The 26,837-nt window shown below is 43.3% G+C and overlaps 1 protein-coding gene across 1 annotated transcript in view; it reads right to left on the bottom strand.

Annotated features, from left to right (window-relative positions):
• ARIH1 (ariadne RBR E3 ubiquitin protein ligase 1) overlaps nt 1–26,837 on the bottom strand; it is a 46,401-nt gene that overhangs the window by 13,761 nt on the left and 5,803 nt on the right. The window contains exons 2-5 of the mRNA XM_015872368.2: nt 14,520–14,587; nt 7,677–7,821; nt 3,902–3,994; nt 3,455–3,510 (exon numbers count right to left, since the gene is read on the bottom strand). Of these exons, the coding sequence (XP_015727854.1) occupies nt 3,455–3,510; nt 3,902–3,994; nt 7,677–7,821; nt 14,520–14,587 (362 nt within the window). The remainder of the gene's footprint in view (nt 1–3,454; nt 3,511–3,901; nt 3,995–7,676; nt 7,822–14,519; nt 14,588–26,837) is intronic.

Raw genomic sequence — 26,837 nt, 5'->3', positions numbered from 1 at the left:
ATTTGCTATTTGTTGGTACTGTGAAATTGAAAGGTATTGTATTTAACTTCTAATATTAATTACAGAATCAGACAGACAGCACACACAGTCCAGGAGAAATACCCCCTAAAGAGAGAGGATGGTTTTCATTTAAAAAATACTTCCTTGAGTGACCGAGGAGCAGAGCAAACAGCTTCACCGGCTCATCTACACAGAACAGCCATACTTTGTGTCAAACTCCTTCGCAAGCCTTCAGAATAAGTGCTTCATTGACTTTGGTAGATCTAATGTTATCTGGATTTCAAAAGACTGCTACCATTTCAGTTTTAAAGTCAATGTGTTTTTAATCTGTTGTCAATTTAAATTCAAAACTGATTTGAATTCAATATCACAGGGTACATACAGCACCAACATTAAGTCAGCTTAGAAGCAAGAGAGCAGAAGAAAACTAGACAGACAGGAATCCTTTAAGAGCATGGTGACCAATTCTGGCCCGGCCACACAGACCCAGCAGGTAATTGCAGACTGTCCATACTGAATGTGTTGTAAGTTGTTTCATTACATACTGAAGATCTCTGCGTACATTTCTCAGTTATGAAAGAAACACCTGCGTTTATAAAGCCTTGCAACACAAAGCTGGATGCACTTTGTGGTATTTGTTTTAAATTAAACAGGATTTCAGCTTGACAAAACCATACCACACAAATATTGCAATCAATACACCATTCCAGGGTGCAGCCAGAATCAAGTGTGCTCCTGCATGTTATCATGTCAACATGCACTAAAGGACAGCACGTGACGCTGGGATGTTGCATAAACCCTCGCCCTGAGCAGTCTGGGGAGCTCCTCGACAAATGACACACCAGTTATTACATAAACACAGCACGTGACAGCCAAATTCCCAGCGCTAAAATAAAAACAAACCAAGTGACAAAGCATCTCATCAGGCCCATGTCCATAAGCCTGCAATGTCAAAGTGAAACTAATCAAAAAAGAAAAACAAAAAACCCAACACTGAATTTTAACATGTCGTGTGAATTTCAAGACTCTCTTTCTTACTCTATACATAAGGTTCTAAAGCATTAAAAAAAAAAACACAGTAAGTTTTATCTGTGACATTTAACGTATGCATCAGGAACTGCAATTGAGGAGTAATGCCATACCCAGCCCGGGCACATGGAACACATGACCCGTGGCCTTTGCATACCAACCTCCTGGACTGGTCCATGTCAACACCCTCACCTCTCTACGTTCAGCTTTGATGAGCACTATTGGATTTTTCCCCCACAAACAATGAAATAAACCAAACAAATTAAGAGATGAAACCCATTCCCAGTGCCCACAAACCACCCCTTGGGTCCATTCTTCTACAAGCCAAGACACAAACGAGCCAACCTCACTGAAGATACCAGGCTGGAAAAATACACTGCTTACAAGGGAAGTATCATCCCTTCATCTCTATAAGCAACTAAGTTCTGAAAATACTACACACACTGGCATTTTCAGACTGATTTCAAATTCATCTCATGTAAATTTAAAGCAATTACCAGCACTGTTAGCAAGGGTGAAGAAGGGCTAGAAGCAGATTACCTTCAGCTAGTCTGAAGATCTCCAAAGAGCTGAAAGGGGCCCTATTCTAAGCCTCCCTGCTCAAAAAGCCTCCTTCAGCTCAAAAAGAACAGGAGCAAGAGGAGCACCAACAAGCAATCTGCTAGCTGAAAACTCACATATCAAGGTAAGTCATCTGGATTGTTCAGCTTGGACTTGTATACAGAGAATGTAGTTTGCACATGTACTGCTACATTGAGAAAAAGTACTGAGAAAGGAATAAATGAATAATTTGGCCTATCTAACCTACGTGATAGATAAGGAAGCTCTCGTGTGTCTTGACAGTACATACTGCTCTTTGGCTTCTAAAGCTTGGAAGCCTAGAGCTGGAGGATTTACAAAGAAAAAGATCTAAAAAGAGAAAAAGTACATTGGAGGGGAGGGTGAGGATTCCAGATGGTATTACTTATGTCTTTGTTCTTGCCATTTAGTAGAATTGCTGCAGATTATCATCTTCGATTTTCAAGCAAAGCATGAGGATTTTGAGGAAGATGCACCTTCCTTCCCCCAGAGATTCCAGGAGTGCCCCATAAGACCAGGGGAAGTTGGGTTTTCACCTCCATATAGACCAGGAAAATCTGTTCACTTTGAACAAGCGTCATTCAGTTGTCAGACGCCCCTACTGTTTCTAGGTGAGAGAATCCCACAGAATGTGGTCGTGGTTCTTTGTGCTATAGTAACCATGAAGCAAACCACAGAGGTCATCAGACCTACTGTTAAATATCACAGAGCAGCAACAAAGCCAGAGCTGCTCTCCTCCTCTTCTATCCTGCCACTGCCACCACCCACTGTCTCCACTAATTCCAACACCTTCAGCTGCTTATTTGAAGAGATGCACAGCACATCTTACAAACTGTTCTAATCAAGAACACCCTTGAGAAATTTCCTGCCAAGAGCACACCACGCTGCAAGTCGGGTTCAGACTCCAGTAAACAAAGGTCTCAATCAAGAGTTGCCAACTTAAGTTAGTTTCTACTCTGAACTCCGCAAACCATCCCTCAACGGGGCATGAGAGCATTTCAGCTCGTTCACTTCTCTGCAGCCCACACGGTATGAGTAACAGAGCCACGAGCGTAGAGAGAGAGATGGGAAGTCACCAGTCTGGGAGCAACTGATAGAAAAAACAGCAAATTAATATCAATGAGTGAGTCAGGCTTCATGAAGGAAGGAGTAAGGTAACAGAAAATGAGCTTCTGTTTAGATGTTTTTTAGCATGAAGAATTAAAATGAACTTAACCAAGGTTCAGTATTATGAAGGATATTACTCACGCAATAACATCCCCCAATATAAAAGAAAAAGAAGCTCAAGAAATTCATTACTTCACCATATGAGTGTAGTTATCCTTCAGCCAGACAAGTTAACGAGCAAAGCAACAGAAGATGACATACCAGTTTAATCAAATCTTATGTCTGAGGGTCAACTGCTCTCTATCAGAAGACATACAACATCCCCTACATCGCACTGAACACAGGACCAGCTTCCTCTGACTCACATACTAACTGCAGGTATAAGACCTGGTGAACCAGCTGGTTGACCTAGGTGAGAAGTCAAATTGCTACATAAACTGAAGGAAACTAAATGCACAAAGCAGTTAAACAGGGTTTGGAAAGACTTCCTTATGTCTGTTTTATTGTCTTGATGACCAAATAGGTCAGGGAGTCCTTCCTTCATGTATTGTGACATACAGTTTTCAGACCTAAACAAATCAAAAAATGTTTAGTATCAAAACAGACACTTCTGCACCAACCTCACTGGTACATCAAAGTTCTGCACAGCTTTCTATACGCTCTCCATAACATTTGAATAGCACATTAGTAACAAAATGAAAAAAGAGGAAAGCAAAGAAGTAGCAACTCTCATACTTACATAACTGTATTGTCATCAACTAAGATATCACAGCCATGAGCAGGGCATGAAATGGTCTGGAAAAAAGAAACAGGTCATAAAAGGAACAGCATTCATCTTATTTTTCTATCACAAAGAATTTCAAGGGAACAGACTTCACTACAATCCATAACAAAAACAGCAGAGTGGCTTTATCATCACACCCCAGATGTTCCACTGTGCACAGCATGATTCCTCCCACTCACAACAAAGATGCATGCACCTACTGCATTCAGATCCTCCAGCCTCCCTCATGGTAAAGACTAACCTTCAAAGTGTTAAGGTATGAGGGCTTTGTCATTGCTGTTTTGTGGGTTTTCTGTTGGCTTTTCTGTTTGCTTGTTTTGTTTGTTTTTCATCTTTAGTGAAGAACTCCCCCCTTCCTTCCCAATACACAGAATACATGAGGTACACAAGTTGCCATTTTACCTGTCCCATGCCTTCCTCCATTATTTTGGTAGTTAAATATTCACTCCAGCACTGCATACAGAACTTGTGTCCACACTCGAGGCCAGTAAAGTACTGCAATGACAGAACACAACATGACAGGTTATTTTACCACACAAATTCATGGCATCATTTCACCTTTCTTAGTGTTGCACAGTTGACTGCATCTCTCATCCCCATACCAAATCTGAGCCTCTGCTATTTCTTTGTACCATCATCACCTCATAACATTGCTAACACAGCTCTAGACAGACTTTCAAAACCAGACTTGAACCCCCCAGCCCTAGCAGCAAGGAAAGGTGTGGCTGATCTTTCCATCCTGTCTGCCCGTTTAAATACATCCTCACGTTAAAATGGTTCTCCCCTCATTTTACTCCTGGAGGTTAATAAAATAAAGGCAGCACCACCAAACAGGTGACAGTTACATGATAATATCAAGCCTTTTTTCCTCCTCTTGGTCCATGTGACTTGCTACCACATACACGGGCACTGCCTGTAATTCCCATAATATTCATACCTGCTATGCACTGGCACTAATTTAGCTCCTGGTGATCAGCAAGCATTAAGCAACAGAAATAAAAGTGTGCACACTTCCATTTTAATGCACACACAGTTTGCCAACTTGCTTGCTAAGCTCCCCTCTCAAACTCAGAAGCTCATCAGATGAGGATGCTAAGTGTCAGGTGTAAATAACTACAAAGATTCAATAATGATAAGCTGATGGAAAGAGCAACCAGGTGAATGGGTCACCTACACAGAGTACACCAAAATAGCAACTGGGGCTGAACAGTTACTCAAGGGGTGGAGAAGCAAACACTGCTGTAGAAAGAGTCGAATAGGTGACCTCTCTATGGTTGTCTTGAAATTTAGTTCACACTGAGAGCCAGGACAAACTACCAGAAGTAGTTCACTTACAGTACTTAACAGCACAGATCAGTTTTATTCTCACTTAAAACAAGAGCCTCACCCCCAAGACACCATCATCTTGCATAAATCTCCATAAATTAAAGGAAACCTTGTATTCTCCAGAGAACAGCCTCAAACAGCAGCAGGATGTTGATTGTTAAGGAGAGAAGAGTCCATCTGAATGACTAAGGGGTCATCCTTAGCAAACTTCAATACTCCTGCAGCAAGCACATGCAGCTACAGAACTGCCTACCTTCAGCTGAAACTCTTTCTGTTATTTCAGGCAGTGAAAAGATTTGCTAAGTGCTCGCGTAAAAGGCAGCCACCACACCTCCTCCCAAGCTGCAAAGAATTCAGAGCATCTTCTAACTCATTTCTTTACTTTGAGGGAGTTCCCAATTATTTTTGGCTAAGCTGACTGCAGATGTCAAGGGAACAAGCAAAAAGACGAACACTGAAGCACAGAGCCCTCCTTTAATGGGATCTGAAGGATGAGGTGTATTTCTCCTTTTATACATTTTAAAGAGCAGACTAGCATAACCTGCAAAGACCACACAACAGGGTCAATATTCAAGAATGTCACATTCTTCTAAGAGTCTTATAGCTTAAAATTTCTTAACAGGTGCGAGTCTCAGTTTTCCATGGTCTGAAAGGGGCTCTCAGGAAAAGCACAGCTTTTTCTGGGGGCAAGCAATGAGTAAAAGCTGACCGAAGCAGAGAATTTAACAGCTGAGATTGTAGGTCCGGTATGTAGCTTATCCTATGGACTAAAACAGCTTCAAAACATACTTGAACTAAATGGAATTTGGTCACCTTAGACACAGAGACACTACAGCCTTCCACAGAAATCGTTAGCGTTATACACTCCAGGTTCTGGATATGACAGAGACCAAGAGGTTTCCCTCAACCGCATCTCAAGTTAATAAGCACCAACAATTTAGAGAAAGCCCTGCTCCCTTACAACATCTCACTGCTCCAGTTAAGAGTTGCTCTTCTCATAACTGGGCCACTGCTATTTTTACAAGCTACTGGAACTACAAAAGCAAGAAGTGTTGGTGGGCTTTGTGCAGTTCTTTCCAGCAGCAAGAAAGCAGCTTCTCAGGCAGCATAAAGCTAAAAATGAGTTGGTTGCGAGTGCTGGGCACAGCAATTGCACTACAAAGAACGTAAATAATTCATTAAGGAATAAAACCTAAATTCAAAAGGACTTCTTCCTGCAATGGACATTTGGGGAAGAGGTCTCTTACTGTTTTGCCCCTTGCTCCATCTCCTGTTTTCAAAGATGTCCCATAGCCAATGTAATTTCCTCACTATCTAACATGGAAAAGTGATTACACAGTAGGATTTATATACGTAGAGACAGAAAAACTTCTCAAACACATCTTTGTTTTTAAAAACACTTGTTTGTACAAAGCAAGCTATAGTCATCCTTTACAGATATTCTCTAAAAAGGAAGTCATAAGCACATGTATAGCTTAAAAAGAGATGCACAAAGCCTCACGGTCACTGGCCCAACAGCACTGAGCATTACAGCTGCCTCCAACTGAGTCCTGCTCTGCTCACTCCCAAGTGAAGAACAGCCTCACAAGTAAGTAAGCCCGTGTTAGCAAAAGCACTCAACTCCAGGCTACTGAAAGTCCAAAACTCACAGTTTCCATTACTGCTGAAAGGCAAGTCAAAACACTCCCTGAACAAGAGTGGAAGCCTTAGGAAAGGGCTCTTTTTTTTCTTTAAAGGTCAAGCAAATGCTATAGTGTTTTAGGGGGTCAGAGCAGCTCCACCAGAAATGGCAAGATCCCGTGAAGGAAGAACTCCTGATGCATGTCAGCATTCTGCCCTTGGGCAAAACCATTGACAGACTCTCACGTTTGTGCTTTTCCACTTACATTCTTCCTGAATTTCCCATCATAATGCCCTGCCCCATAGAAGCCAATAGCAAGTTGCTCACCCATGCAAAACATGGTAGAAATCTGGATCTCTGAATAGTATTATTGGCATATATAGTGTTTGTGAATAGCTAAAGAAAAAATGCTCTCAATCTTATCACAAACTGAAAGACTGAATTAGGGCTCCCACAAGTACTTCTAATCTTCTCCCGTTATAGAGGTATTGCAGCAGCACAATAAAGACCGGGACAGAAATATCACTGATTGCATCCTCCAAATTGCACAGCTTCATTTCATTCCTAGCCTCACCTAGATTTATACTAAATGTTGTAGCTTGACTACTTTACATTATTTTTTACTTCTTTTAGAAGCCATTTCCTTTCCTAGCATTCTATTTAAGTAAATACCTCTGCCTGTCAAGCTTTCTACTTTTTCCCCCTTTCATCTGTCATTTATTTGCACGTCTCAATTGTTATGTGACCTTTTCAAAAATCACTTGATCCACCACTTGCCTTTTCCTGAATAACTTTACCACCTCACTGCCCAGAGCCCAGCATCCTCCAGGCTTTCTGCAGAAAACCCTGATACACAATGCTGCTCCATTTAACAACTACTCTGTGAAGTTTACTTAAAATAATAATAATAATAGAAGTCTGTTGAGGCACACAGTAAGAATTAAGGGAATGCATAAATCATTTCATGGTCCCTACTGTACTACACAGATCACAAGACACGGTTTACTGTATTGAGAGAACCTTGAATGGTGCTTTCTAGGCTTAAACTAGAGATAAGAAGGCTCAATCAGAAAATGAAACCTTATATTTTGTTGTTGTTAATTTTTTTTTGTGAAGGCTTTTTTCAAATGCTGTTGGATGAGTCCTTACAGAGCTGCCAAAATGTGAAGCTTTAGACAGCAAAGTCAGGAGAGTTACCAGCCAACCACCACCCTGGATGCCAACACTCACTGAGTTTGGGTAGTTCAGATAACAGATCTGACAAGGCATATCCTGAGCTGATGACCTTGTGTTCATCTGGCGCGTTCGAGACTTTTTACTTGGATTAATTACATGACACTCTGCAAAGAGCTTCTCCAAGTTGCCATCAAAGTACCTGCAGAACACAGAAGAAAACAAAACTTTAAGTTATTTTAAATGCTGCAGTTAAACATCAAGTTGATTCAATGCTTAAGAAAAAAACCAAACATATAACACACCAACTACTTTCAGCAGGCTCTTCATTAATAAGACATACTGCATTCCTGATTACAGAGGTGGATATTAAAAACATGAGACTGGGGCTTGAACTGCACGCTCCTGAAGACTCGGGTATATTCAGCTTTTCAACTGCATTTCAGATAACTCACAATTCTCCAAGAGACCACTGTGCATGAAAGCCCCAAGACAGCAAACTACAAGAACACCTCACTTCACATCCCAGGCATCAGAACACCTTCCCAAAGCACAGGTTGGATTCTTAGATTCAATTCTCTTTTCAACTTAAGTTTTTTGGCTAAGATTCTAATCAAGAAAACATTAAAGAGGAGGCAGAGGAAAGCCATCATCCATCAATTAGCTGATTCCTAGCTCCTGTACTTTGTATTTTCCTCAATGCATTTATTATATGTTAAGCATCTTGAAGAGGTCCTGAGGAGAGACAGACTGGAAAGAACCATAAGCAGACAGGCCAAACTCTTCCCAATTCCAAGCACTGCATCTTTCTGCAGCACTTGCAAAGAACCAATGAGATCTGAGAAATAACCAGCTGACCTTGCCTAATGTACATCTCCTTTTCATTACAAGTAAACAAGTCGCTCCATTCCCTCCTTCCATCACCAGCAAGTTAAACCCATACAAAGCAGCATCCAGAACAAGAAGAGTTAAGAAAATGTCTTATCTCCTATTTCTCATCAAAGAACACTCAGCTACTGCCACCCAAGTCCTAGGACTCCATCCTCACTACCTATAAACATGGAATTTTGGTTTTTATGCCAAACCACCCCATTGCTGTGCCATCAAAATCATTATGTCATGAGTCAATGCACCACTGAGAAAATGGTTCACAGCTTCTTCATACAATTCTTGATGCAGATCACATACTCTACATCTTAATTTTCATGACACAGAATTTTGAAGGTATTGGTGTATTCTGGAATCACAACACATGTGAGGTTTGCCATTGCCCTTTGGTGTTAGCTGAAGGATTTAGCTTAACCAAGATATTTGGCCTGCTTTTGAGATTATTCATATCTAGAAACTTTGAGCAAGTGAATTCAGTGCAGTTCTGTTATACGCCTGTCAGCTGAAGTCACAGATAAATATTAACTCCACAAAATGCTCCCAGTGCTCAAATTGTTCTTATATGCAGCACAAGCAGCATAAGACGTTATCTATTTGAAATGAACAGGCAAACAGTGTTAAGTTTGCAAAGAAAACAGTTTCAAGATGAATCCCATGACGCAACCTCAATGCTAGCATTTACAGCTGGCTCAACGCTCATGGAAATACCAGGGATATCTGTAATGGTGGGCTGTTTTTAAGGACATCCCCACAACAGGAACTCAGCTCCACCAGTCATTAGGCCGCTTTCCTCTTATAAAATCTGCAAGAGATTCTGAGCCATGACACCAACAGCTATTTTTTCACCTGGAACTCTCTCCCCCTCCAAATACCATCAGCAGCCAACTCTCAACGTCTATTTCCTTCCTGGCCTTTCAGTAGTTTCTCCAAGAACAGAGAGGAGCTCACCATTTCACTGGACTCAAGGCTAGCAGTAATGCTAACCCAAGTTACATGCATAAACCCTGTATCCAACTTAAACACTTTCAAGTACTAATGCACTGCTAAACATTCGGGTGCTTACATTTTGGTACTTGATCCATAGCCCATATTAAAGCGTTTCCACCTCAGATGCACCTGTTTCTCTCCTACACTTCCCCAGGAAGCAAACAAGGCAGCTGGGAATCTCAGCACAGCCACACAAAGGGGTAAGAAACCACATAGAGATAAAAGAAAAAAGCTTAGTTTTGCCCTCAGAACTGCTGCATCGCTGATTTCGATAGCATTCACTATGCTCTTTGAAACTGTGTTATCCATACCAGTGTTGAAGGGAAATGGGTTTTCCTCCTCCTCATGCAATCTGTTTTCTTCTAATGCATTTGCTTTCTTCTTTGTGCCAGGATGCTCTGAGCAAGTCATCTCCACAACTATCTGACTGTCATCACGCAGCAAGAAAATGTGAACTCTACACAATGCCTAGGAAAAACCTGGGGTTCCCTGAACACACACAACTGAAATGGGAACTCCAAAGTCCAACAGTTCTCCAACCACTCCACCACTCCTTGTGTCAACACAATGAACACCTACCCATACGTTATTCCAGCTCCTTCCATGGCTAACAATTTCAATTACCAAACCTTTTGCTCTGCTTGTTCAAGAGTCAGCACAGACCATATTTCTGAGTGGGTCCCCTTTGCCCTGTGTTCTTCCTCAAGACAATTCTGCAGTTGGTAGCTGTGGCAGCCTCACCAGCACTGCAGTCTGCTACTCATGTAATGCTCCTCCTCCACTTGACTGTCCCAGCAGTTTCTCGGCTGCTTTCTATCTCCATTCATCCTTCTCAAATCACAGATGACAAAATAAACGCAACCCTGACAAGATTTCACTGCAATCTCATACGATTTCACCTGCATTTCTCCTGCAGGTATCCACCAAAAGCATCCTATGGGATGCCTACCCTCCTCAAGAGCTCCTTGCTAGCAGCTACATTTTTCATCTACTAGAAACTCCAGAGTCTTCTCCACCTCTTTTGATGAGACTTGTCATGACTCTTTGTACAGCTTCCACTGCTAGGACCCCAGGACTCTCCCAGCTGTTTCTCCTGTGTGACACCTGGATTCTCCTTGGAACTGAATGCCTCCAAACAGATTTGTGGCAATTGTTAAGTTTAACAAACATTCATCCCCCAATTAACTACTAAGGGACTTATTAACAGGTTCCCTCTAGTCTGCTACTTCTATCTTAAGCAAAGTATTTCTGCTCATACCTTAAATTCTGTATTTATAACATATGCCCTTATATTAGATTTCATCCATGCTATCATCTCTGCTGCAAAACCTAGGAGAAAGAGCCTTTAAATTCCCATCTTTCTTCCTTGAAAGCTCCACAGTTACACCAGCCCCCCACCCTTCACTCCTCTCCCACTGACCTGGATGCCCTGACACCTGCTTGTCCTGCATGTGGTCATCTCCTTTTCTACCCCACCACACTGATGCAGACCATGTGGCAACAATCATTACTGAATGGAAACTGGAAGACTGGCTCCGTGCTTTATCCTCACTGCAGGGCACTCCTGCACCCCAAAGCCTGATTTTCTCTTGGCTATTCTGACACCATCCCTAAAGCTCTGGCTACTAAAGGGCTGCTTCTTTGTGTCTCAGTCCTCCTTTTCAGCCTGAAGGAGAACGACAGCACCTCTTCCATCCTTCTGACATTAGTATTCATTCACACAGGCCTAGCAATTAAATCCCTTATGCACGTCTTCTCTCCACACAAAAGGAATCCAGTAATTCTAGCACTAATGGCATTCAAGAACTATTATGGCCTATGCAACATCAGATTTTGCTCAATAGAGCTGACTGATAAACTAATACAACCAGCTACTGAAGTTCATTTAGTTCATTTATTACAGATGGAGTTGCTTTCTCTGCTGTTTTGTACAGAACAGCCACACGAGTGAAAACACTTTAGAAGTTCTTCTGTAATTTTTGTAGCGTACCAAGACAGTGCTGCCGTTAACTACCTATGGACAGTCTTTAGACATAAATTCCATCCTAGGGAATACTTAACATGAAAACCCTCAGTATTATGTTGTTTTTAACCTGCTCAGTCCTGCTGAATAGCCTTAAGCACCTGCTTGCCCCAAGGAAAGGAGACAGACAGACCTACAGACAGGACCACAGAGGTAAGAAGGAAAGGCAACTGGAGCTAGTAGCCAAGCCACCAAGTTAACACCAGTGCAGAGACACAGCCACACAGAGAAGCACCTGTGCTGGACTTCAGCTGGACTCTGTACCTCCAGCAACTAAATTAAGCACTGGCTATATGCTGAATTAATTCTTCTTAAAACAACTTTACATCTCTATTCCCCAAGGCATACGTAGCACATCAGAACTGGAGCATCTCCTCCACTGCCCACTTCTATATCCTTCAGAGCACCCACTCCAAAACACCCATCTGGCTTTCAGACCCAATCAAATACTCCATCAGCAGACAAGGCAGAGTTTCAGTTGTGGCTATTACTTACCTGCAAGCAAAATAAATACCTTTAACACACCCTGCCCTTTTAGTAACTCCACGCAATTATCTCATGACAAAAATGTCACAGACAGCAGTAACCTGCTTATTAAAAACCTGTGTGCAACAATATAACAAAGCAACGAAGAAGTTTTCATGTTTTAAAATATGGAAATGTTTGTCTCACAATCCCTAGTAAATAACACTCAGCACTTATCAAAAAAGAAGCCACTCAGTTTATCTGCTCTGCTGCAGGCAAAGACTGAAACAGCTGCCTGCCAGGTCCTGCTGATTCACGATGAACTAGGGCAAAAGAGATGCTGGCTAGCTCTCTCTACACACCATTAAGCAACTCGGGCTTGGTGTGCTATCAAATACCTGAAACTGCACCCGAACATTCTATCTGAGCAAGCAGTAAACCCATCCAAACAGCAGGCAACAACAGGAACTTCCTGGAAAGCTTTCCTAATGGTTATTAGGAGTGAAAGAGGCCAAATTTATAAGAGCTCAAGTGCTTAAGATAAGAGATGCCATCTGTAGCTAGCTCATGGCTTCACTTCCAGCTCCATCACCATTCCATACTGACTATTTCGCTTCCTGGCTGCCCAAGTGATCAATTGCCTCCTACCCTAATATCAAAATGACTACAACATCTTCTTCCCCGCTCTACCAAGAGCCAGCTGTCAGCATCCTGCTCCGGGCTGAGCGTGGTGTCAGCAGATGGCTGTCTGATGAAGAAGTGACAGAAAGCAGCAACAGCTACTCGGGAGAAGACAGTGTGCTCTTCTAATCCAGTGGGCTTATCAGCACTGGAACTATGGGCAGCATGCAACAGTTCTGCATAAGGAAAGGCCACACATCACATTTCTCACAGGGGTAGTCCTATAGAATTAAGATAAGTCTTTTAATGAACATGTACAGAGAGTAAACATTTACCTGCAGACTTGGTAAATATTTATATGTGCTTAATTATGTTTTGGCTGCAACCTGTAAAAGCTTTCTTTTAACAACAATACCTCCCACTTAAGTGGCTAACACCTCCTTCATAAAAATCCACAGCCCAAATTTGTTCTGCTTTCAAATCAATGGCAGACTTAACAAAGCAAACTTTAAGTGAGAAGGGCCAAAAAAAAAAAAATCTCCTGAATAAATGAATGACAGCTTGGTACACTTCTGTGGGGTATCTCTAAGTGAGATGGAGATAAAGAGTGAACTTTAGTCCAACCAAAGGAACCAGCGCAAGAACCTTAAAGAGGAAGAACTAAGAAGTTACATAGAAGGAACTAAATCTGAATGCTTAACAGCTGTAGTCAATTTACATCACCTCAAAAAGACTATATTCAGCCATAACACAAAGCTTTCATATACTTCTAAGCACTGCCTAATAAAGGTCATCAATCTAACAAAAATAAAGCCCAGACTGAAAAGCTTAAAGAAAACATAGTTCAGAAAGAAAAAAATCTAAGCCAAACAAAACGTAAGAGATGTCCCAGCACTACCTAAAAACGTTAAGGCACCACTCACCCTGCCAGAAAGCATTTCAGCTCCAGAACCAGCAGACTGCTGCAGAGCTACTGCTCTCCTAGTTGGCATCAACTAGCAATACAACAACTCCTTCTGCAGAGCTTTACGGCCTGCAAAGCACCCTGCCTTCTCATACCCAATCACTGAGTAAAGCAAATGGCAATAATGAAATCCTATAGTTCTTCTGTCCTCACTCTAACACTTGGTACAAAGACCACCCCATAAGTCACTGTGCATCCTTCACTGCTCCTTCTGATCCAGCCTAATTCTTCCCCCAGCTTCTACAAGTAAGCAGATTTCTCTAGCTCCCTAAAGATCTTTTCAACAGCAACAACACCACAACAAAATAAATGAAAACTAGAAGTGCATTTTAGCACTGAACTGGGTTCAACCCAGCAAACTAGAAAGTACTTTCACCAGCAACTCTCTGCAAGAGCTAGGCACCAAAGATGAGAAGCAGCCATAAACTGCTCTGCTCTGAGGGAGACAGCATTCCAGCCATTATTTATACACACCATGCAAAAAAACTAGTGCTGCAATCATAAAGATAAAGGCAGATGCACTTCACCAGCACCCTTCATCAGTCAAGATGAATTTGGTCTTGGCAAGACTGAGGAATAAACAAGTCAGGAACATACATGCTATGATGACATACAAAAAGTAACTAAATCCAAACCCCAAACAGTCACAAGATAACAGGAACCTGTTCCTGCTTGCTTTAGTCCAAAGTGCAAAAACTCAGTGGCTGCAGGCAATCAAACCAAGCTTTGCCTTCCTCCAAGAGGCAACTAACTCCCAAAACTTCACTGAAGCCAAACAGGCATTATTAGCATTAAAGCCAGGAGTTATCCAGCCACTAAGAGTTACTAAAGGAGGAAACGTTTTGAGCTTATACAAGAGATGCTTCTGCCACGCACTGTGCAATTCATCTGTTTACACATCATGCCTGCAGAAACATTTATTACTGGATTAACGTGCAGTGTGGCTTCTTACCTCTCCATCAGCTTCTCTTTATCCCAGTTGAAATGGCTAAGCAGTATTCGAGTGATAGTCGCTGGATTCTAGAAGAAAAAAGAAAACTGAATAACTGTTTTAACATGTTAAAACGGCATTATGAAAAATCCCAAGCACAGTTTTAAACAAGTAAATAAGGACGTCAGTGTGCCTGATAACATACTGTCTGCACAAATTACTTGAGCATACACTGGGAAAAGAGTTTGTCTGGGTAGACAAGAAAGGCCCAGCATCTCAATGCCCCACGTGCTTCCACAGCATAGAACCAGGATGATGCTACAATCCAGAAAGGGCAGCTGGTCTGGAAAGAAAGTCAGCTTTCCTTTCTACAAGTTTTTCCTCCAATTTCCTCTCTCCCTTCTAAACAAGGGTTTGCAACAAGAAACCCAACAGAAGCCATCTGTCACACCCCAAAATTGTGTATTAATTCCCCAAATCCAAGCTGCTCCAGCTCAGTGTGAGGACTGTTCACACAGCGCAGGCGGCAGCGAGCACCCCAGGACTGGGTGCGCATCCTCTGCCATCCAACACCAAAATGGAAGTTTGCCTCAGGGCAGATATTCAGCAGACTCTCTGAGGCTGCTGAAAAGTAGGACACGAAACAGCAATGTGATTTCAGAACCTGCAGGCTATAGTTACAACTTCAAGCTGCCAAAAGCCAGCCCTGCCAGCCCAAGCAGCAGTCCCACCCTCAGCTACACATCCCACACTCACCACACCACAGGAGTACAACTTTTCTTTATGCTGCAACACTGCAAATTACCACCTTGAAAATTGATTTTTTCCCCCTCTGATCAGTCCCCTGATCTCTTCTATTGCCTGACAACACAGCCAGCTGCAGCAGCACAAGGGACAGGGCAGGAATAAGGAGCTAGGGGCCAGCAGGACAGCATCTTCCAGCAGCAACACCAATAGTGGGGACTACCTATTAATTGCTTAGCAGGTTAAGACACTGATGCAGTGTCCGAGTTTTCTCTTTCAAAGAAGAAAGCCAGACAAGTTTTCCCTATTCCAAAGGGTAGGATATGCTGTTAGTAAAGAAATAAATTGCTCTGAAGTGAGTACCAAGCATAACAAGGCAAATCCATCACAAATAAATAGATCTCAGTGGCTTGCTGGACTTCAGCTTCACATAGCGAGGGCACAGTTTGTTCAGTATGTTAATTGAATAAAAAAAAGGAAACTGCAGCAGCAGCACAAGTTCCTACCAGAAATAGCTGCTTGGCCCATCCACAATCTGAAATGCAAAACCTCACTAGGTGTTTCACTGATACAGAGGACTAACACCGCTCTGCCCTTGTTATGTTGCATGCAGGAATTTAATCCGCGCCTGCGTCACACAGGGAGGACCCAAGGAGAGGAGGGAGGCAGTGATGACAGGCTTGGTTTGCATAATACAAGTCCCAGATAAATGCAAATGCAAAAAGCTCTGGCATGAAGGATTGGCCTAATTTATGGCCAGGCACACCCGAGAGGTGCCAGTAACAGCTGCTCAACATTAACTGCCTGCACATGTATCCTTCTCACAGTTATTTGGGAGCAGCTCTGAAACTGGTGAATCCCAGCACCCACCCCAATGAGAGTCACAGAGCAGCCATGTCTCCTACCCAGGTCCTAAGACACTCAGTTGTACCCACAGTTAACACCAAAATAGCTGAGTTCCACCCCCTGCTTTGATACTGGCTCTGCTACAGCTCTGCAGCAGCACCACGTGAGACACCAGCAGCCACTTGGTACACCTGCAAGCATTACCAAAGCATTCCATGGATGCTGCTGACAGAGGGTCCCCCTCCCATCCTGACCCAACTGCTCCCCACCTGCACACAGGATCACGCTCCGGCCACAGCCCCGCAGGGATTAACCACGAGCAGGCCCCAGCACCGCTCAGACAGGATTAGTGCCGTGCTGGGAGAAGCCTGCTCTTACAAAGGGCATTTTCTGTTTGATGAAAAATAAAACAACGACTGAGCGAAGCAGCCAGAAGCAGATGGGAAACTAAGGGAAAACTAACTTATTCAGACACTCCATTGTCATTCAGACGCCTAAATAGATTTCATTTACAACAAGCACCTGCTATATTCTCCACAATGAGCAGAGGCCAACTGGCTGGAGCTCGGGGCATCGCGCCTGTTGACACCCTGATAGAAATGAGAGCTGAGGAGCGCAGCCATTTTGTTGAAATTCTCTGGGCACTCGGAGACGTGCTGTCACAAGGAGCAGAGCGCAGAGCTCTGCCCAGCCAGATACAGGCAGGCTGCAGCCGGGGTTTGGTTTGGGCTCACAAAGCAGCCAGGTTCCAATCTGCTTCAAACAGATTCCACCTCCCTGCTCCTTGGGGAGCTATTAACATTTACCATTGGTATCTATACTACAATACTTCAACATCCTGATGCACACAGGATACAGAGGGAAGCTATCAAGGTCCAGAAGTCACACCTGGACTTCTCCCATGAAGCAGCACAAATTGACACAAAACTCCTTCATTTAGCAGGATTTCAGGAGTTGGGTCACGAGTGTCCGAGTTCCATTTTTCTGGCCACCTAAATAAAGGTACAAAGGGAAAGGAGAAACCTGGATGCACAAAACCATTAAGTGAATTCTAAATCAAAGATCAGGAGGACATTGGCTTAAAACTGAGTTTCCAAGCAGAGTAATTTGCTGAATGACAGTTTGCAGTGCTCAGTATATTCATATCTTCATCTGTCACGACAGGGCATGGTTTGTCCAGATAACAGCATCTTTCAGATTCCAGCTTCTCAGCACATGCTGGGAGTTAAGCTGCTGTCCCAATTGGAGCACTCACTCCAGATCAAAACCATTTACTAACAGCTCATCTTAAACCCCGTTCCCCAGCAGATGACTTTCCAACCTCCTTCACACTTGGTATCGATGAATTCATTTTGTTTCTTTCCATTTCTTCGCATTTTGCTGTTTAATCATGACAAGAGTTTTCATCCTAGCTGCAGGATCCATTTCCTACCAGCAGCAGCTTGCTCAGACTTGCTCCACTGATACAAACTTGATGCTGCTTCCAGTTTGGTTTTCTATGAAGCTGCTCCAGCAGTCAGGAAGGAAAGCACCTGGTTTCAAAGTGCTCAAGCGCAGAGATGAACACTTCTGCTTGTTAGTGAAACATCACACAAACTGCTGGAAAAGCAATGGGTTGCCAAAGAAAAAGAGGTCAAAATTCCACCTATGTGGAACAAGCAGGCAGACATCTGCTTGGTGTCATGCCACCACTGTAAATATTTCATCAGTGAAAAACACGGCACTTGCCAGCAGAGGAGCACGGAGTGGAAATTGCAGCTGCCCTCTGAGCACGTGCAGGATCGAATGGCATCTCCCAGCCTTCCCACCGCTGTGTGCAACATGCCACAGAAGGGAGAATATCCAAAATAACCAACATGCCACATCTGACAGCAGGTGGACTAGGAGCAATTTCACCGTGAGAAGGTTTGGAAGATTTCTGTGTCCATTGCAGACTTCTGGTTTGCCTTTGCTGCAGCTCAGCACTGGATGCACTGTGTGTCACCCCACTGCTCTTGGGATGGCTCCAGGCTGCAAGGGATGGCTCGGCAACAGGCAATGCTCACCTGCATTAAATGCCACCACCAATCAGGAACCAAACACCCCAGCAATCACTGTTACTGCAAAGCACACCAGGCTTACACTGTCACTGCTCGCTCTCCACCTGCAGCACAGTGCAACCCATAAAACACAGCAGGCACTGCACAGCTGCCTCCTCAGTCAGCCTACAGCAAAGTTAGCACTGAAAGCACTGAGTTCTGCAAGAACTAGATCACCTGCTCTGTCCTAACACCACTGCTCCTCGCTTCGTGTCCCCCAGCCCCATATGGGTAAATTTTGGACTCAGTATGTTTATCCCTAAGTGTTCTGAACAAGCTTTTAGACAATCACATTACAGAAGCACTGACACCTTAAGGTTTGCATTGTTCTACTGGCGCGCCGAGAGATCTTTCTTAGGGAAGATCCATTCACCTTTATTCTTACAATTGCAGGAAATCTCACAAACAGAAACCCATTTCTAGCAGCTTAATAAAATTCCCAGGAGCCAAAGGCAGAAGATGAGATCTAAGCGTGGAGCACTTCCAGGAGCTGATCTCCTGAAGGGTTTATCTTCAGGCTCACTAGTTTTTAAGAACATCGAGTGCTCTGAGAAGCTGCTAGAAAACTTTTGTGTAACCTAATATAGTTTGGCTCAGTTACAGACTGTGAGAGTGCTCTGTGAGAAGATGAGGACAGCAGCAGAACACATCAGTCCACCACTGCTCATCCATTCTCTCTTCTGCCATCTCCTGAGGCCATCACAGCTTATGGGGCTGGCACAACAAACACACTTGGAACCCCCTCCAAAGTCTGCCAGAAACTGTAATAAGAAAACAGTACAATTCACATTGCATTCCACTCAGGATGTGATCTTTGCATCCTACAATCGCACTGAAGCTATGCTAAAATACAGCTTCATAGAATCACCCAAATTTACCACCTTCCTGCATTTCCAAACGACTCAGCACAAAACCAGGCTACCTCCATGCTGCTGTCCCCCAGCTGCTATTCACTGCACATCCAATACATCCATCAGCTTCAGCCTCATCTCCATCCAACACCTGACTTCATCTCATTAATTGCCGTTCTCATATCATCTCTAATTCTGAAAATGAAGATCTGCAAAATTATTGAGTTAGTACCATTATGCGATGGCATCAAACTGCAGCTTGATATCAAGATCTCAGTTTGTAGTAACCTATCTGCACTTTGCTGATTGTTTCCAGCTGACCATCATACACTGCTCTAGCAGAGGAAGATAATAAAAAGCAACTTTGGAGAAAACTCTATTACTTGAGTTAATTGGTTCAAGAGAGAAAAACGAAGCAGTCAGCTGCTTCACATTTTCTTGAAGCCTTTTGGAAAGTTTTCAGGTTAATGATTAAAAGCCACAACAAAAATCCATTGTCTAACAAAGCTTTTAAATCTGACAAAAAACAACCAAAAAACTCCTGAAGCAACAACTCCGGGATGAATTAGCAAATTTGGAAATGCCAAAGCTGAATTCATACTGTAATACTTCTAAATAAAAGAACACTGGACGCACTCGCTGTGCTTCATGCATTCTCCAACAGCTGCAGCAGCTCAACAACTGCATGCTATGGAAGGCTGTACTGAATGTTTTCAAGTATGATCGCCCCTATACCAGGAAATCTATGATTTGATGGAGATATAAACTCCTAATTGACACATTCCAGTTGAACATTTTGGCTTTTACTTCTTTTTTGTTGCATCTTTAAGGAACAAAGGTAAACCTTTACAGAATAAAGACCCCAGGCTGAGGCACTGTGAACGTGGACAAGTTGTGCCCCTGTACACTGCCCGAGCACAACCAACATCCTGCTTCCAATTCATTCACATCACCGAGTGCTGTAGTTTCACTGCCCCCAATGGCAGCATCTCACCAAGTACTTTGCTCCTTCTGGTGGTTCCCATCATGAGAAATCCCCACGTGTCACATCTACAGTTTCCCAAGCTGCCACTGAGCAACTACAGCTGACATACTGAGAACCAAAGTGGGAGCACATGGGTGCTGCGTATGCGTCAAAATAGGGTAACTCAGCCCATTGCCTCCCACTCACCAATCCGCAAAGACTTGCCTTAAGAGTAGGAGAAGGTGCTGGTATCATTTCCTTATAATTTAGTCAATTTACTATTTCAGCAGCTCCTTAAGATCTTGCACAGCAGAGGAAGAAAACTGCATACAAGCCAGTGACTACGCTGTATAAGGGCAACCCTGAAGACAAAGAACCCATGGGTTCCCATTCCAACCTGACATCACACACAACTGCTCCTCCAGCCTTCTCCCCACTATTCTCTGAGCCCACACTACAAAGACTCTTACCCAACTCCACTGTGTTCTGACCCACCAGACTTACTATTTACCTCCATGTACTGCGAATGGATCCAACTGTACCAGACAGAAGGAAGCTGCTGGTTTCCTGTAGATCACAAGCATCCCCAGCAGTGGAAAGAAGCACTGTTTGATACGTTTAGTCCCACAGCAGCCTAAAAGATACACGTGATTATGGCTTCATTTCTTGCCTCAAACCTGTAAGACAATTCACTTATGTGGGACTCGGGGGGCCGCACGCAGTGTTGGTTCAAGAGGAATGGAAAAGCATTTTTTAAATACAAAAAGAAACAACGTCCCTGAATGACAGCTGGAATTAGCAAGCTGGGTAAAAGGGGTTTTGTTGGTTTACTCTGAGCCAGACCAGTTCCAGAACCAAGATCACAGCAATGCCAGACAGCTGAGTTGGTACAATTGGGACTTGCTGCCAACAAGCTTCTGTTTGTGAGATCAGCCTGCCAAGCACCACATGACAGCATGTCCAAGTTGGGTTCTCCCCATGTTAACAGGCTTTCCAGATCTCCTTGTCCCAGAGGGCTTCAAAACATATCAAAGTACAATCTGATGTAAGTTACAGCCACTGTTCTACTGCATCATCCCACGAGCAACTTCAGCACTCATCCCAGAACACATCATTCAGAAAGCTCGTTTCACACCTAGATGAATATAAGTTTGGTCAGAACAGCCTATGGATAATACAATTTCCTTTTTGCTGCTTAAGCACCTGGCCAAACCACCCCAGCACTGAATGTAAAGTAAAAGCCTGAGGAAGATGCTGCGGGTAAAACTGGGAAGGTATCAGAAACTGGACTTCACCTGGGGAAGACATCAGTGCTGCATGAGCCATACAACTAACGAGCATGAAAATCTGCTTTTCTGAGGGCAGTTACACAAAACAAGAATCTGCAAGCTTTTCAAACAGACCAAACCACCACTTCATTCTCAGAGATCTGTTACTGTACATTAAAAATCTGTACGCTGTAATGAGTTGTATCTGACTGAAAAGTGTCTGTTACACTTAAAAAACCTGCACTGAAGTTATTCCTGGAAGAGTATCCCATAGTACGTCATCGTGTCCAAAAGCATTCTGCATTAAAGAAATAATACCACTGCATACCTCAAACAGGTAGAAGTCAGGTAACCAACGAGAATGAGAGCACTTCTGACACCTACTGCACCAGCACACAAACTGGAAAGGGTGAATTCCTGACAGCTTGTATTCTTCCCCCTCCCCCCACCAGTGACAATTTCCATAGCAGATCTGCCCGTAGGGCCAGAACAATAATAACTAATTGATTTTCTGGATTAGTATGCGAGTTCTCTGGAAAAGCCTCTGGCCTCTCAGACCAATCCTCTGCTGGTCTCACCAGTTCTCCCAGGCGATGATTAAAGAAAGAGAGACTTGTCTTCAGATGGCACACATGCAAATGATCACATCCAATGGATATTCAGCCTAAGTATGTCTCCCAACACCAGTTAAAGGTCAGGCGATCTCTCTCCCATCTGCATTTGTTACTGAGCACTAGGAGAGCATCAATACCAAAAGGGCACACACAGATGAGATGTTTATCACAGGTGAAAGACAACCCAACCCAACTGTGGGCTGCCTTGAGTTCAGTGCCACCACAACTCCTCAAAAACCAATGGTTTCCCCAACAAACAAAGGGATCCATGCATCAGAAGACATGGTGGACACAGATGCTTCTCACATGGCAGCTGTTGCAGTGTTTGCTTATCCAGTGCTTTGGTCTTCTGAGAAGAAATCAGAAGAAAAGCAAAAGCTAACTTCTGTAGCCCAAGTCAGAGCTCCGGTACTTGTGAGGTGAAGTATCATGCAAAAACCTTCCAATAAATAACATGCTTATGTAGGCTGTGCCCTCAATCTGGACTCACACTTCAGAACATTATAATTAACATTTTCCAACAAAGAAGGTGCACAGGAGGTAGAAAATGGTAAGGCAAAGTAACTTCTTCAAAGAGCTGCATACAAGTAGCACTCACACAAACCGAGTTAAAAATCAACCAGGGAAGCTAAACAAAAACCATCCCAATTCTGAAAAAAAAAAACAAACCAAAACACAACCAAACTCTCACTGCAGAGCTCAGGTTCTCTCTAATACAAATTTATACACAGTCACCAGGGACTGCAACTGTTAACCCCTCTAAAGATGCACGATGGATGAGAAATACAGACTTAGAGGAAGAACATTTAGCCAGTTGCATTTTATAAGAGAATTTTTAGGGAGCAGAAATCCTTCATATCCCTTCGTCTTATCTTTCCTCTTCAGGCTTCGGTTTGGTGAGGATCCAAATGTGACGTATCTCTCTTCTCCAACCCTTAATGCTTCAGATTCTGTCCCTTTCCTAAAGCAGCACACATTTAACAAGCTGTTCACTCTCTGGAACGCTCAGACAGAGAGGAAATTTCCCCAACTCACCAAAGCAGCAAGGCACAGAAGATTCCTTAGGAAGAAAAAACTCATCTCGCTTGGGCTGCCTTGACTTCCCTACTGCTGAATAAAGGCCCTGGGCTCCCTTACACACTGGCTACTGGTTGTATGTGGACTGGCATACATGTGGTGTCACCTTAAGAAACAAGAAGCAAGTCCCCTCTAGCAGTGCCCATGTGTAGCCCACAAAAACAAACAAAATTAGGGATCACAACACTCTTAAACTAGATAGACCCATGAAATGATCATAGATACATCTTGGAGACGTAATCTTTGGCAACACTTTCACTTGGGCAAAAGCCCCAGAGCAGATGTGGTTACAGAATATATCACTTCCCCACAGAAAATAAGCTATACCTGCAAAAGCACTAGTTTTTTTTTTTTTCTGGCAGAGGCTCCAACTGCACCAGGAAAGCCTGCCAACACCCTATCCCCAACAAGCCTCTTCTAGCTCAGACCATTTATAATGATGACTTTGCAGTTTATTCACCATATTACACTCATTTAGCCTTAGTTAGTTCCATAACCAGCAAAACAGAGCCCCAGCAACATCCCATTTTACGAGCCAGAATTTCTGCTTGAGGAGTGATTTTGCCTGTTCGCACCTCAAACAGAAGCCACTGCTAAGAAAGGACATTCTGGAGGCACGAAGGGTTTGGCAGCTGGTTTGTTCATTCTCATTCACATCCTCTAAGAACACGCAATTGTAACCGCAGCCTCCATCTGCTGCACTTACTACCTGAGCGTGCTTGAGTTGGAGAAGCACTCTACTGGGATTCAGCACAACAGTGACAAAACACAAAGCAGTGGGAGAGAATAAGAAACCCCTCCCATTTCTTTTTCTCCATCATTTTCTCATTTAAGGGAATTACACTCTGATGCCCGCAGATGACAGATCCCAAACAATCCCAGGTGTGCTCCTTACATGCAGTTTCAGTATCAGGCACCCCAAAAATCAGCACCAGGTCTTCGTACTACATTTGCTTCCTAGCAGCACCGTGAAACCATCTGCAGCTTTTACCTTCCCAACTGAAGATAAATTACCTTTCATTTCTTAAATGCAGCAGCTCAAGACTGTATCAAGCTATACTTAATCTTCATTGTCTTACCTAACTACGCTTACATCCACTATGAGCTATCTTTGTCAAACATAAAAATACCTTCAATCACTAATTTCAGCTCTTGGCAATACAAATAAGGAAGCTTCAAACACATCATTTTCCCAAGTAAGATAAAAAAATGAGCATCAGAAGAGTCTTTACAGAATACACTAATGCATATATCAAATATCTATAAAACTGAAAGAGAAAACCTCAGGTTGCTCAGAGATCCTTTCGAGTAATCACAGAAGCGTTATTAATTACACAAACCAGGACATTAAACGTGTTTGTTCACTGGATGTTCACAGTAATTAGAAATTGTTACTTAATACTTCTGGATGTGCATGCCAGGTAGGATTACACTCTGAAGACTTCCACATCACACAAATACATTTTCACATTAATGGCACCTACTAGGTTCACTTACTGAGGAATGCAGAGTGAGAACCTGCGTTCTTCATTTTACAGCAAGAACTTACTGCCTGGGCTTAGCAGAGTTTGCAAGAGCTCCCAGAAGAGAAATCAAACAGCTGACTACATGCTGGAACATTCTTCCCAGTTCTTTATTAATAAAGTCAGCACTCAATCCAGCTCTGAAATACACTGATTGACAAAGCTCTGTCACTCCCAAGCTCCTATTCCAGCATCTCGTGACACCCTGGGAGCCTTCTCCTTGGGTCCCACAAGACACAGATCTCATACATACATTCCCTTACTCCAAAAACGAAGTCCTTAATTCTTCCTATTTCTAAACCACTCCTTCCACCTCCCTGGTTCTCAGATCCCAGAGCCTCAAGAGGATGTAAATCATTAAGACTTCACTTATTCTTCAGTTATTCTTCTCACCCTGTGTCACAAGGGAGACCATTCACTCCCGAGAATTCTCCTATTTCCCCCAAATCCCTCTGCACATTTGTTTGCCAGACAAAGAAACACTGATTGCTTTTCTATTTCACTACACAACAACACACACAATCCCAAGTTATCAGCTGCAGAGGGGATCTGAGTTTACAACAGTCATCCAGAGCACTCTCAGAAGTTACACATGTACCTAGAACTCTTAGACAGACTCCAAACTAGCTATTAGAAGTTGAGCCTCCAGCTCACACAATTCCTTTTGCTGCCAACCATACAACCACTCTGACTTCAGGTCAGGAAAACAGGGCAAAGCGACTGCACAGGGTCAAACAGCAAACTGGCTGATGGCTGGGAAGAAGCAGTGTATTTAACCACTGATCCTATCCCTTATCTGGAAGGAAATGACCCAAAGAAGTACTTCACTCTATTTCATCCGCATCCACGCATGCATCGAAGCAGCACAGGAACAGTAGAATCAAGTGTGCCCTCCTGTGATTTTTACATCACAGGCATGTTCAGATACCAGCCACTTCCTCTGTGGCTCTGAAGAGGTTTTGCTCAAGCAAACAGGTCAACTGCACTCAGTCAGTGCAGTGCACTATGCAGCTTCCTTAGCACAGTCCTTCAGAGGCCAACCCAGCTCACAGCACCAGGTAGAAGTGAAAACCTTCAAGGTTTCTTTTATTTATCTGGAAAGTAAAGTCTCTCGTTCTCTCCTTAAGAACAAGCAGCCTTAAGTTTGAAATCTTTGAACTATGACCCAAGGAAGTTATCTTGCCAGCTGACTATTTTCAGGCACAACTACACAAACCCTCCTGCACTTACAGTGTATTCTCCTCTCCTCTTAGAGGAGCTTGAGCTCCATCCTGCTCAGCTGCTGGAAGAGTTAAACCTTGGCATCCCTTCCCTGGTGAAGCAACAAACAAAACATTATTAGAGAACATTATTGATAGCAAGCACAGGGAATTTTCCTCACGTGCAATAAAGGCAATAAGCAAACAAACAAGCTTTTAATCTCTAGTGTTGGAGATTACCACCTTCCAACCCCCAAACTCCTCAAATTAAAAGCAATCAGAGTTGGATCTTTTGTGAACTCACATGCACTCTCCCCACATCCAGAGGCACAGAGACACCCCCCAGAAAACCAAGCAAGTCATAAGAAAGCCCTTTTCTCCTTTGCATTTGAGTCACAGCCACATTCCCAGACTGCCTGCTTTTGCAACAAAGAGGCCAATGAGGCACTGCAATGCCACCTTCTTACATAGGGCACACCAACATGACCAGAGCAGTGGGCTATGCCACAAGAGAAAGCAGCAATATTTTTCCTGAAAAACAAAGTCTCTGAATGGTTTACTGGTCTCCCTCTTGTTCCAAATACTGTTGAAAATACCTAAGACTTGGAATCTGAAATGATTCCTGACATTCCCAAGAGTTCTCAGTCCCTGTAAGGGAATGAATACCTGCGTGAACCACTGACCTCACACTGCACTATTGCCACACTCACCACAGCAAATCACACACCTGAATACCAGACCTGGTTACTCAGCAGTACTGTGCCCTGTAAACAAGGGACCTTGTTTGAAACTCAGTTATATGGATATCTCAGATTCTGAAAGGTTCCAACAAACAATGCTGAGCCAAGTTACACATGAAGATCAACCTCTTAGGAAACCTTCAGCAGCAATTCTCAAAGCATTCATTTAGCCAGTAGCCATCACAGCTCCAGAGCAAAAGCTAAAAGCAAGCAGAGGAACCAAGCACGAGCCAGGCAAAGACAAGGTTTTCAACATTCCCAACCAAAAATCCCAGCACGGTGATGATTCCAGTATCAGCATTTCCATCACCAAATTAAGAAATCCGATTTCACTCTGGCTCCGATGACATCAGTCCCTTCATGCTCCTACACCAGCTCCCTCCTCATGCAGCATCTGTATTCCAGGCTGCACTCAAATGCACCATTTGGCATTTC

This window comes from Coturnix japonica, chromosome 10 (assembly GCF_001577835.2).
Source record: "Coturnix japonica isolate 7356 chromosome 10, Coturnix japonica 2.1, whole genome shotgun sequence".
NCBI lineage: Eukaryota > Metazoa > Chordata > Aves > Galliformes > Phasianidae > Coturnix > Coturnix japonica.
Note: the sequence above shows the minus strand (reverse complement) of the source record. Positions and strands in the feature narration are given on the sequence as shown.